Genomic DNA, 13,399 nt, shown 5'->3' with positions numbered 1-13,399 from the left:
ATACCCCTCTTCCCCCCCCCCCTCTCCCCCCCCCCCTTTTTTTTATAAGCAATGGCGTATTTCCCAACCCCTCACTTTTGGTGTCCAATTTCTATTAATAGCCCCACAGCATGCTTGAGATAGGATGAACTCAGAGGGTTAGTTTATTTGTACACACTCACAGCATGGGGTGGGGGGGTCGGGGGTGGGGGGAGGTGCAGGGTCGCGCATATCTCCCTGTGCATTCATACAGTAAAAGAGTGTTAGAGAAAAGAAAGGTTTACAGGGCAAAGGGCACTGAGAAAAGAATTATTAGTTCACATGAGTGCAGAGTCCAGAATCAAAGTCCAATGGGGCATTCCTTCACAGAGAAATTGTCAGGTTGAAACTTGCTGCTGCATAGTTCACTTTTCCCATAGAGTTGACTTCATATGGGTGGCACGGTGGCACAGTTCAGCACTGCTGCCTCACAGCACCGGGGACCCGGGTTCAATTCCGGCTTCGGTCACTGTCTGTGTGGAGTTTGCACGTTCTCTCCGTGTCTGCGTGGGTTTCCTCCGGGTGCTCTGGTTTCATCCCCAGTCCAAAGATGTGCGGGTTAGATTGATTGGCCATGCTAAATTGCCCCTTAGTGTCCCGGGATGTGTAGGTTAGAGGGATAAGCGGGGTAAGTGTGTGGAGATAGGGCCCAGGGTGGGATTGTTGTCAGTGAAGACTCGATGGGCTGAATGGCCTCCTTCCGCACTATATGGTTTCTATGATAAGCACACAGAGGTGAATCAGATTTGTAGGAGATGGTACGGAAGTTCCAGTGTAAATGGGGAGATTCACACGGATGATCCCAGGAATGGTAGGCCTGACATACGATGAACGTCTGAGGATCGTGGGATTATATTCATTGGAGTTTAGGAGGTTGAGGGGAGATCTGATAGAAACTTACAAGATAATGAACGGCTTAGATAGGATGGACGTAGGGAAGTTGTTTCCATTTGCAGGGGAGACTAGGACGCGGGGGCACAGCCTTAGAATAAAAGGGAGTCACTTTAGAACAGAGATGAGGAGAAATTTCTTCAGCCAGAGAGTGGTAGGTCTGTGGAATTCATTGCCACAGAGGGCTGTGGAGGCCGAGACGTTGAGCGTCTTCAAGACAGAAATTGATAAATTCTTGATTTCTCGAGGAATTAAGGGCTATGGGGAGAGAGCGGGTAAATGGAGTTGAAATCAACCATGATTGAATGGTGGAGTGGACTCGATGGGCCGAATGGCCTTACTTCCGCTCCTATGTCTTATGGTCTTATGCTCTTAAGTATTCAATCTGGGCACAGCCCCTTTTCTGTGCTGCTGTGTGCAGATGGTAAGATGGCAGACTGAGATTTGCAGTTCCACAAAGCAATTGGACTTTGGTTCTGGACTCCCTTGAACTAACAATTCTTTTCTCAGTGGTCTTTGCCCTGTAAACCTTTCTTTTCTCTAATCCTTTTTTACACAATGAATGCACAGGGAGATATGAGGCGACCCCCCACCCCTCCATGCTGTGAGGGTGTGCAAATAAACTAACCCTCCGAGTTCATCCTATCTCGAGTGTGCTGTGGGGCTATTAATAGAAATTGGATCACTGGTTCCACCCCATCTCTGTGGGGTTACGGAATGGGGTGGGGGACAGAGCCTGGGTAAGATACCCTGTCAGAGAGTCAGTGCAGACTCAATGTGCTGAATGGCCTCCTTTTGCACTGTAGGGATTCTATGATGATGTAGTACAAGCTGGATCGGTGTCACCGGACACCCACCTCTCCAGTCTAGCTTCGACAAAGGGTGTGTATGTCCCTTTGTCTGGGTCTTTGAGATTGTCAATGTTCCAACCGTTAACACTTGAGAGGAAGGTTGAGGGGTCCTTTGTCCTAGCAGACCAATAAGTGCCAGTAGGCCAGCCTGGCTTATGAAGTGCAGCTGGCTTTTATATGTGTTCTTTGGTCTCTGCAGCCTGCTTTAGTGCATTTTTCTGTGACACTGTCATGGTATCTTCATTTGTTCCAGGGTCACGGACAGACATAGCTTGAGTCATTTTAAAAGTGATGCGATTTGGAAGGTCTACTGCAGAAGGAAAGTATACAGTACATGGTAGAACCCTTAGAAATGTTAGCGTACAGAGGGATCTAGGCATGCAGATCCACAGTTCTCTGAACCTGGCAATTCAGGTGGACAAGATGGTCAAGAAGGTGTATGACATGCTGGTCTTCGTTGTGGGAAATTTACCACCGGAGTCAGACTAGAGGTTCAATAACACAGTTTTATTTTGGACATGAAGCTTCGGGAGAAAGCGCTGGTACTCCGCAGTACTTGGCAGCTACCTTCTCAATCATACAATAGCAGTTGATCATTTTTATACCTTTTAGACAATGGGTAGTCCAGACATTAGCCGTTTAACACATCGTTATAGTTGAGTAGACAGATCATGGTGATCGATAGTTAACACATCGTTACAATCAGACAGGTACAGACATGGGCAGTTAACGCACTTCTGGAGGAGGTGGTGGAAGCAGATTCTATAACAACGTTCAAGAGGCGTCTGGATAGATAAATGAATACGCAGGGAATAGAGGGATATGTACCACATAGAGGCAAGAAAATATTAGATTAGAGAGGCATCTGTGTTGGCACAGACTTGGTGGGCCGAAGGGCCTGTTTCTGTGCTGTACTGTTCTTTGTTCAGTTTTTAACATTTTAGGAATTAGCCAAGGGGACATAGATTTATAATTTATAAAAATATATAGTGAGAGATTTGGGTGTCTTGACAGGGTGAAGAAGGTAGAAATAGATGATTGAAAATGAACTGATATGTTTGCGACAATTAGAGTTTCTTTTTACGTTACTCAACTTGCCATTTGCACTTTTTGAATCATTAATTTTCATTTGAGTTTTTATGGATTACAAAAAACTGTTGAAGAGCTTACTTTATAGTGCAACAGTATCATTTACTGGTGTAACTTGTCCAGGAGGGGTAATGGTTCAATACCTGGGATATATTTGCATTGGATGCAGTTCAGGGAAGGTTCATTAGGTTGATTCCTGGGATGAAGGGATTATATTACATGGGAAGGTTGAGAAAGCTGGGCCTATGGTATTGGAGTTGAGGAGAATGCAAAGTGATCTTATTTATTATTTATTAGTTTCACAAGTCGGCTTACATTAACACTGCAATGAAGCAACTGTGAAAATCCCCTAGTCGCCACATTCTGGCACCTGTTTGGGTATACTGAGGGACAATATAGCATGGCCAATGCACCTAACCAGCATGTCATTTGGACTGTGGGAGGAAACTGGAGCACCCGGAGGAAACTCACGCAGACAAGGGGAGAATGTGCAAATTCCATACAGACAGTGATCCAAGCCAGGAATTGAACACGGGTCCCTGGTGCTGTGAGGCAGAAGTGCTAACCACTGTGCCACCGTGCCGCCCAACTGAAACATACAAAATTCTGTTGGGGGTTTGACAGGGTAGATACTAAGAGGATGTTTCCTCCAATGTGGGAACTTAGAATTAGTTTCAGATGAGGATGGTCCATTTAAGATTGAGGTGAAGATGAATTTCTTCTTGCTCTCTCTGGTTGTCACGTCCCAGATCTTCAGGGGAGGCGATGGTATTGTGGCATTGTGACTGGACCAGTAGCCTGGGGAAATGCCCCGGGGACCCAGGTTTCAAATCCCGCCACGGCAGATGGTGAAATTTGAGTTCAATAAAAATCTGGAATTAAGAATTTACTGATGACCATGAACCCATTGTCGATTGTCGGAAAAACCCGACTTGTTCACTCATGTCCTTTAGGGAAGGAAATCTGCCTTCCTTACCCTGTCTGGCCTACATGTGACTCCAGATTCACAACAGTGGTTGACTCTAAACTACCACCTCAAGGGCAATTAGGGATGGGCAATAAATGCTGGCCCAGCCAGTGATATCCATGACTCAAGAATGAATTAAAAAAGAGATGTTTTCCAAGTCCTTAGTTTTTGCTGTGCCAATGCACTGATGGGAATGAATTAGATTCAATGGACACTGGCATCTATGGAGATGGTGTGACCTTGGTAGACATCCATTGGGCATTTGTGCTTCCCTCGCCTTCTATCTTGCACTCAGCTGGTGTCAGTGCAAGTGAATTCAGTGTTCTCCGCAATAAAAGAGAAGGGGATCAGAGGGAAATGTTGCTTTCACATTTTGCATGTTACTTGAATGGACGGCACAGTGGCTAGCACTGCTGCCTCACAGCACCAGGGACCCGGGTTCAATTCCGGCCTCAGTGACTGCATGTGTGGAGTTTGCACGTTCTCTCCGTGTCTGCGAGGGTTTCCTCCGAGCGCTCTAGTTTCCTCCCGCACTCCAAAGATGTGCAGGTTAGGTTGATTGGCCATGCTAAATTTGCATAGAATCCCTTCAATACAGAAGGAGGCCATTCGGCCCATCAAGTCTGTACTGACCACAATCCCACCCTATTCCCATAACCCTACGCATTTACCCTGCTAATCCCCCTGACAGCAAGGATCAATTTAGCATGGTCAATCAACCTAACCCGCACATCTTTGGAGTGTGGGAGGAAACCTACGCAGACACGGAGAGAAAGTGCAAACTCCACACAGACAGTTACCCAAGGCTGGGATTGAACCTGGGACCCTGGCGCTGTGAGGCAGTAGGGGCTAACCACTGTGCCACAGTGCTGCCCTTAGTGTCAGAGGGACCAGCAGGGTAAATATGAGGGATAGAGCCTGGGTGGGATTGTTGTCGGCAGGCTCGATGGGCCAAACTGTTGGGATTCCATGACTTCTCTACAAAAACAGCCAACACTTTTAACTTATTAAACATCCTGAAACATTTCACAGGTGCGTATTCAGACAGAATTTGACACTGAGCCTCTGAAGGAGGTAATAGAACAGATGACCAAGAGCTTGGTCAAAGAGGTAGGAGGAGAGAGAGAGGTGGAAAGGTTTAGGGAGGAGCTTTCAGATCGAGGCAGCCACCAATGGTGGGTGAGGGGATTCAAAGATGCAGAAGAAGCCAGTGTTGGAGGAGTGCAGAGTTCTTGACGTTGTTGGGCTGAAGGATGTTATAGAGACAAACAGGGGCAAGGACACGTAGGGATCTGAAAACAAGGCTGAGGATTTTTAAATTGAAGCGTTGCTTAACCGGGAGCCAGTAGAGGTCAGTGAGCGCCGAGGTGATGGGTGAGTGGGGCATGGGGTGAGTTAGGAGCAGGAGGGTGAAAGATAGGAGAGTGGCAAGGAAAGCATTTGGAATCTGGAGATAACAGAAGTATGGATGTGAGTTTTGGTTACTGATGAATTGAGGTAAGGGCGGATGTCGTGTTCAATTGATCTGTGTTTGATTGTATGAGTCAGTTTGCTTAAAGTTTATTTATTAGTCACAAGTAGGCTTACATTAACACTGCGATGAAGTTACTGTGAAAATCCCCTAGTTGCCACACTCCGGTGCCTGTTCGGGTACACTGAGGGAGAATTTAGCATGGCCAATGCACCCTAACCAGTACATCTCTCCAGACTGTGGGAGGAAACCAGAGCACCCGGAGGAAACCCACACAGACACGGGGGGAGAATGCGCAAACTCTGCACAGACAGTGACTCGAGCCGGGAATCGAACCCGGGTCTATGGCGCTGTGAGGCAGCAGTGCTAACCACTATTAACCACTACATAACCATAACCACTATAGCCCATGCTATTGATGCTGACTGGGCTTGATTGGTTATGTCTGGGGATGGACTCAGAGGAAAGTAAACAAACTGCAGAAAGAGTTGGATGTGAAAGCTGGAAGTATGGAACAGTGTGAATAAATTCCCTGTGCACATTTAAACTGGCCTGTCAACCATTCATATATCCGAGGGAGTTAAGTATACAAAGTGGTGATGGACGATATCAAAAAGATGGAAGTAGGCAGTCGATGTTGGAGAAGATATGGGGGTAGATTTTCCTGTCCTGTCCTCCACGGGAATCGTAGCAGTCGAGGGGCAGGCCATGGAAAGGTCCATTGACCTCGGGTGGGATTTTCTGGTTTCAGGGTGAGTGTGGCCGGAAAATCCCATCAATGGGGTTCAAGATCAAATAGGAGGCTGAGGTGACAAGCAACCTGGTCCAACCTTATTCAGTAGCCAGGGAGGGGGGTTAATTCAGTCGCTTGGCAAGAGAATTTTGGGAGCTCTAAGAATGCTGCAGTTCAGAATTTTTGGTTTGTGCAATGTGAATCGTTTCCAGGTGAGGTGATGGCCTAGTAGTATTATTGCTAGACTATTAGTCCAAAAACTCAGCTAATGTTCTGGGGACATGGGTTCGAATCCCGCCATGGCAGATGGTGGAATTTGAATTCAATAAAAAAAATACCTAGAATTAAGACTCTATTAATGACCATGGAACTATTGTTGGAAAAACCCATCTGGTTCACTAATGTCTTTTAGGGAAGGAAATCCTACATGTGATTCCAGAACCACGGCAATGTGGTTGACTCTTAACTGCCCTCTAAGCAAGGGCAACTAGGAATGGACAATAAATGCTGGCCAGCCAGTGATGCCCATGTCCCACGAATGAATAAAAAAACAGCAAACTAAAGTACCCACGCTTTCCAATTCACTTCTTGTAATGAAGCTTCCTTTTAATTTACCAAAAGCTTTAAGATGTTAATGATGCTACAGCAGCTTAAGCTTCTAACATTTAGGTTTTATACTCTCTGCTGAATTCAAGTCAAATAATTGGGTGAAATCAGCTGTGAGCAAATAGGTACTTTCAAGTCAAAAATAAAATGTCTGCAATCAGAAAATGCTGGATTGAATGTGGTTTCATTAGTCGAATAGCCTTGGTTTGATCACTCTGTTCACTAGCAAACACTGAGGGCTATTTTCACAGGATCTCATGCTATAATGAATAAATGTCTATCATTAGCTGGCTCCTCAACATTCCCTCTCTGACTGGACCGGGTTCAGTAGACTGTATCGGACGTGTGACTGACAGGGTATTCTGCCATGTCAATGACGATCAGTATGGATCAAGGATAAACTACACCTTGTGCCAAAGATGTGCGTGTTAGGTGGATTGGCCATGCTAAATTGCCTCTTAGTGTCAGGGGGACTAGCTCGGGTAAATGCATGGGGTAGGGTGGGATTGTGGTCGGTGCAGACTCGATGGGCTGAATGGTCTCCTTCTGCACAGTAGGATTCTATAACTGCGTGCCTGATATACCAGAACTGGTGTATAGGAAGGCAAGAACAAACATGTGTTTATGATGATGCCTTTCACAAACTCAGAGGGTGCGATTTTCCGCACTCGCCCGCCGCCAGGGTTGTCTGGTCCCACTGATGATCAGGATCGTCTGGTCCCAACTTTTGGCTGGTCAGCCACAACATCGCAACCCCCCACCCCCACCCCCGGCCGCCAAACATCCCACCCCCCCGGCTGCCAAACATCCCCCCCCCACCACCCCCACACCCGCTCGCCGCCAAACATCCCACCCCCCTCCCCCCACCACCTGCTGGTTCATTATGGCGGGACTGGAAAATCCCAACCAAAATGTCCCTAAGCACTTTGCGGAAAATGAATTGTTTTTGAAGTGTGGTCACTGTTGTTACATGGGAAACATAAGAACCTAACAGCATAAGAAATAGGAGCAGGAGTGGGCAATTTGTCCTCTGATTCAATAGGACCATGGTCGGTTTTGGCCTTGCCTCCACTCCCTGTCTGTCCACCCCCATTACCTCTGGCTGACTCGTAAATCAATAATCTGTCTAACTTAGCTTCAAGTGACCCACCTTCACTGCTCTCTGGGATACGGAAGCCTAAAGGCTAACAACCCTCTGAGAGAAGAAGTTCATCTTTATCTCTGTCTGAAATGAGAGACACCTTATCTGAAACTGATTTTCCAGTCCCCAGGAAAGGGGAAACAGCCTCTCAACATCTATCCTGTCAACCCCATCAGAATCTTGTATGTTTCAATGAGAACATTAGTCATTCTTCACTTGAATGAGATATACGTCCAGAACGCTCAACCTTTTTTTTTAGTTTATTAGTATCACATGTCGGTTTACATTCATAGAATCATAGAAACCCTACAGCACAGAAAGGGGCCATTCGGCCCATCGAGTCTGCACCGACCACAATCCCACCCAGGCCCTACCCCCATATCCCTATATATTTACCCACTAATCCCTCTAACCTATGCATCTCAGGACACTAAGGGCAATTTTAGCATGGCCAATCAACCTAACCCGCACATCTTTGGACTGTGGGAGGAAACCGGAGCACCCGGAGGAAACCCACGCAGACACGAGGAGAATGTGCAAACTCCACACAGACAGTGACCCAAGCCGGGAATCGAACCCAGGTCCCTGGAGCTGTGAAGCAGCAGTGCTAACCACTGTGCTACCGTGCTGCAATGAAGTTACTGTGAAAATCCCCCAGTCGCCACACTCTGGCGCCTGTTCGGGTACACTGAGGGAGAATTTAGCGTAGCCAATGCACCTAACCAGCACGTCTTTCGGACTGTGGGAGAAAACTGGAGCACCCGGATGAAACCCACGCTGACACGGGAAGAATGTGCAGACTCCGCACAGATAGTGACAGGGAATCGAACCTGGGTTGCTGGCGCTGTGAGGCAGCAGTGTTAACCACTGTGCCACCATGCCGCCCAAGACAAGACAACCCATTCATCCCAGGAATCAACTGAACCCAACATTTTCCGACCTGCCTTCTAAGCAAATAAATCCCTTCTTACTCTGGGTGTAGTCTCACTGACACCCTGTACAGCTGAGCAAGATTTCCCTTCTTATGTACTCCATTCTTCTGTGATAAAGGCCAAATGGCAGCCAATTTGCTTGTAGCAAGCTACCCACACGAACAGCATCAGATGGTGATGAGATAATCTATTTTAGTTATGTAGTTTGAGTCATAGATATCTGTTGTGTATGTTGGGGTGTAGCTCCTTTAAAGGAATAGTGTTGTGTGACCCTCAGTGTGGGGTAAAGTTATGAGAGCAATGACTCTAATGGTGGCTTCATGACCCTGAGCTGCTTTATTTTCCAGGCAACAATGAATGTACAGAACATGAGTTAACATCTGGCTGACATGTAATTCAATCAAGATAAGGCTTGGCTACATGCAGTAGCAACAATTTGCACTTATGTTGCATCTTTAACACAGAAACGTAAGTCCCTAGGTGATTTCTGTGTAAGGAAAGATTGAGTCCTAAGCCAAAAATGCGGACCGTAGGAGTGGCCAAAAAATTTGTCAAAGAGGTAGGTTTGAAAGAGGGTTCCAAAGGAGGAGTGCCATAAGACCATAAAACATAGGAGCAGAATTAGGCCACTCGGCCCATCGAGTCTGCTCTGCCATTCAATCATGGCTGATATTTTTCTCATCCCCATTCTCCTGCCTTTTCCCCAAAACCCCTGATCCCCTTATTAATCAAGAACCTATCTATCTCTGTCTTAAAGACATGCAATGACCTGGCCTCCATAACCTTCTGCGGCAAAGAGTTCCACACATTCACCACTCTCTGGCTGAAGAAATTCCTCCTCATCTCTGTTTTAAAGGATCATCCCTTTAGCCTGAGGTTGTGCCCTCTGGTTCTAGTTTTTCCTACTAGTGGAAACATCCTCTCCACGTCCACTCTATCCAGGCCTCGCAGTGTCCTGTAAGTTTCAATAAGATCCCCCCTCATACTTCTAAACTCCAATGAGTACAGACCCAGAGTCCTCAATTGTTCCTCATACGACAAACTCTTCATTCCAGGGATCATTCTTGTGAACCTCCTCTGGACCCTTTCCAAGGCCAGCACATCCTTCCTTAGATACGGGGCCCAGAACTGCTCACAATACTCCAAAAGGGGTCTGACCAGGGCCTTATACAGCCTCAGACGTACATCCCTGCTCTTGTATTCTTGACATGAATGCTAACATTGCATTTGCCTCCTTAACTGCTGACTGAACCTCACATTAACCTTAAGAGAATCTTGAACAAGGACTCCCCAGAGAAGTTTAGGGAGGGAGGACGGGGCAGAAGGGGTTCAAGGTGCAGCTGGGGGATGGTGGGGTGAAGGGAGAAGGGTGGGGAAGGGGCAATGAAGGTCTGAGAAGAAAGGGAAGTTTGGGGTTGGAAGTTGAAGGGCCGGAGGAGGTTACGGAGATATAGGGCATGGGACAGACTGTGTGTGTCTCGGTTTTCTGCTTTCACATTTGTGTTCACAACTTTAATTGAAACCGCTCAGTTCTGGCTGAGCACCGAGGAGCAGGATAATGAGTGTGAACTGTTGACTAATTATTGAGATAGGCAGACAAACCACTTATTGTTTTTGTTCTTTATGGAAAATCTGCATTTTAACCATTTTTCATGGAATCCTTTTTTAACCAAAAGGAAATTATGGGAATACGATTTGCTTTAAACATATCATTTAACTTAAAAACCCCACTCCACCTTATCAAATCTTTTCATTGCAAATGCTGTCAACAAAGTCAAAACATGGCGGCATGGTGGCACAGTGGCTAGCACTGCTGCCTCACATAGTTTACTACAGGGAGCCGGGTTCAATTCTGGCCTTGGGTCACTGTCTGTGTGGAGTCTGCACGTTCTCCCAGTGTCTGCGTGTGTTTCCTCCGGGTGCTCCGGTTTCCTCCCACACTCCAAAGATGTGCAGGTTCGGTGGATTAGCCATGCTAAATTGACCCTTAGTGTCCCAAGATGTGTAGAATCATAGAATAAAATCACCACAGTGCAAAAGGAGGCCCACATATTTATCCCGTTAATCCCCTGACACTAGGGTCAATTTAGCATGGCCAATCAACCTAACCCACACATCTTTGGACTGTGGGAGGAAACCAGAGCACCCGGAGGAAACACACGCAGACATGGGGAGAACGTGCAAACTCCATATTGACAGTGACCTGAGGCCGGAACTGAACCCAGATCTCTGGCACTGTGAGGCAGCAGTGCTAACCACTGTGCTAACATGTCGTCTGCGTAGGTTAGGAGGATTAGCTATGGTAAGTTTGTGGGGTTACGGGCATAAGGCAGGTGTTTGGTCCTGTGTAAGATACTCTTTCGAAGAGTGAGTGCAGACTCGATGGGCCGAATGGCCTCCTTCTACACTTAGTGATTCTATGATGTATGTGCCCAAGATTTAAAACAAAAATTAAACACAATACTGTGGTTCCATCCTGAAAATGTCTTTGCTGGCTGGCCAATGCATTTTGTATCATACTTAAAAATGGCCAACCTTTGAATTTTTCTTTTCAGATTCCAGTGCTATTCGTAAACGCTTCATACTTTCTGCAAGATTTGTGTTGTCTAAAGCTGAGGGATGAATTTACTAGACAATAACATCTCCTATGCCACTGTCATTGGCCTGCGCCACAAGAGCAACAACAGCTGCCAGGTTGATGCTGAATTCAGATACATACTTTTCCCAGTTGTCTACAGCCTCATCTTTGTACTCGGACTATTGGCAAACTGCTACGTGCTGTGGGTTTTTAAACTGATGACCCCAGCCAAGAGCATGACCGAGATTAAAATCTTCATGGTGAACCTGAGTGTGGCGGATCTACTTTTTATTCTCACCCTGCCCTTTTGGATAGCTTACTACAGCGCCAAGGGGGACTGGATCTTTTCCGAGATTCCCTGCAGGGTGGCTGGCTGCCTATTTTTTATCAATACCTACTGCTCCGTTGCCTTTCTGGCGGTGATCAGTTACAACAGGTTCTGCGCCGTAGCGTATCCCATCGAAACAGTCCAGAGTGATGGCAGGAAGCGGGGCTTCATTATATCCCTGGTCATCTGGCTAATAATCTTTGGGAGTGCAGCCCCTTTCCTATTCCAGAAGGGGACAAACAGAGTGGGTAACGTCACTCAGTGCTTTGAAGGATACGACAGTTCCTCGTCCACGCCAGTGGTTATCATCCACTTCATCCTGATCGGCGCTTTCTTCGTTGCCTTCCTCATAATAATCGCCTGCAACCTGTGCATCCTGAAGCTGCTGTCCAGGCAGCCGGGCCAGCCGAGCAGGAGCGAGAAGGTGAAGAAGCAGGCGTTCCGCATGGTGTGTGCCGTCGTCACCGTTTTCTGCATCTGCTTCGTGCCCCACCACCTGGTGCACGGCCCCTGGACCCTCACCGTGCTGGAGCTGTGGCGGAAGGAGGACTGCGCGTTCAGGCGCATGGTGAATAATGCCCACCAGATCACTCTGTGCTTGATGGGCTTGAACTGTACACTGGACCCCATCATATACTGCTTCCTCACCACAAAATTCAGGAGATTCTTGACACAGCGTCTAAGTCGATGGAAGAACACTCAGAGGAGCATTAGAACCATCTCCTCAGAAATGAATTTGGACGGAGAGATAGGTTTACAAACCACCATTAACCATCGATAGTGAAGTTTCTCATTGGACCAAATTCATGCTGACCTTTTCTGACTTGCAGATTTATCTTATATTTAAATTTTTAAAAAATCTTATTGTTGTTAAGTACAAGCTTCATATTGTTTAATGGCAAGAGTGTCCATCACTGTTCAGTTTCAATTGTTGAACAAAAAAGAAATGTTGGTGGTTTATGCCTTTGACAACAATAGCTTACAGCGCCTTTTTAGTGTTAAACAGGGAGTGACAGTGCAGATGTCAAGCCACCGAAGGGCACACCAGGAGTAGTGACTGAAACCCTTAGCGGAGGAGATGTGTTTGAAAGACCCTTTCAAAGATTGAAAGGGGAAGTGGAGGGTTTAAGGAGGGAGAGTTAAACAGCAGGAACAAGGTGACTGAACCGCTTGCCGCTGTTGCTGAAATGAAGGGGGAAATGGGATGCGTTAAAGGCAAGAATCAAACGACAAAAGGATGGAAGAGGGAATATGGAATGCGGGGAGGTGATGGCCCAGTGGTATTATCGCTAGGCTATTAATCCAGAAACTCACTAGGTTCGAATCCAGCCACGGCTGATGGTGGAATTTGAATTCAATTAAAAATATCTGGAATTAAAAACCTACTGATGACCGTGAAACCATTGTCGGAAAAACCCATCTGGTTCATTAATGTCCTTTAGGGAGGGAAATCTGCCGTCCTTACCTGGTCTGGCCTACATGTGACTCCAGCGCCACAGCAATGTGGTTGACTCTCAACTGCCCTCCAAGGGCAACTAGGGATGGGTAATAAATGCTGACCAGCCAGCGACGCCCAGGTCCCACAACTGAATTTAAAAAAATGGAGGATAAAGCAGGAGACTTGCGGGGATGCTATGAGGGGATGGAGGAATTTGAAGGCGAGAATAGGTTATCAAATGCATTGGGAGGACAGGTAGTTAATGTAGATCAGAGGAAGTGACTTAATCCCGCCAGTGGCGGGATGTTCCAGTCTATGGCGATATTTTTGTGGCTCGCCTGTACTGTCACCAGGAA

General features: G+C 46.8%; 1 protein-coding gene across 2 annotated transcripts in view; it reads left to right on the top strand.

The window, feature by feature from the left end:
* ptafr (platelet-activating factor receptor) overlaps positions 1-13,399 on the top strand; it is a 24,180-nt gene extending 10,781 nt beyond the window's left edge. For both annotated transcript variants that reach the window (XM_078238142.1, XM_078238141.1), the window contains exon 2: positions 11,255-13,399. In XM_078238142.1, the coding sequence (XP_078094268.1) occupies positions 11,319-12,386 (1,068 nt within the window). In that variant the 5' untranslated portion in view covers positions 11,255-11,318 and the 3' untranslated portion in view covers positions 12,387-13,399. The remainder of the gene's footprint in view (positions 1-11,254) is intronic.

Source organism: Mustelus asterias, chromosome 21 (genome assembly GCF_964213995.1).
Source record: "Mustelus asterias chromosome 21, sMusAst1.hap1.1, whole genome shotgun sequence".
Lineage (NCBI taxonomy): Eukaryota > Metazoa > Chordata > Chondrichthyes > Carcharhiniformes > Triakidae > Mustelus > Mustelus asterias.
This window is presented reverse-complemented; position numbering and strand designations above follow the sequence as displayed.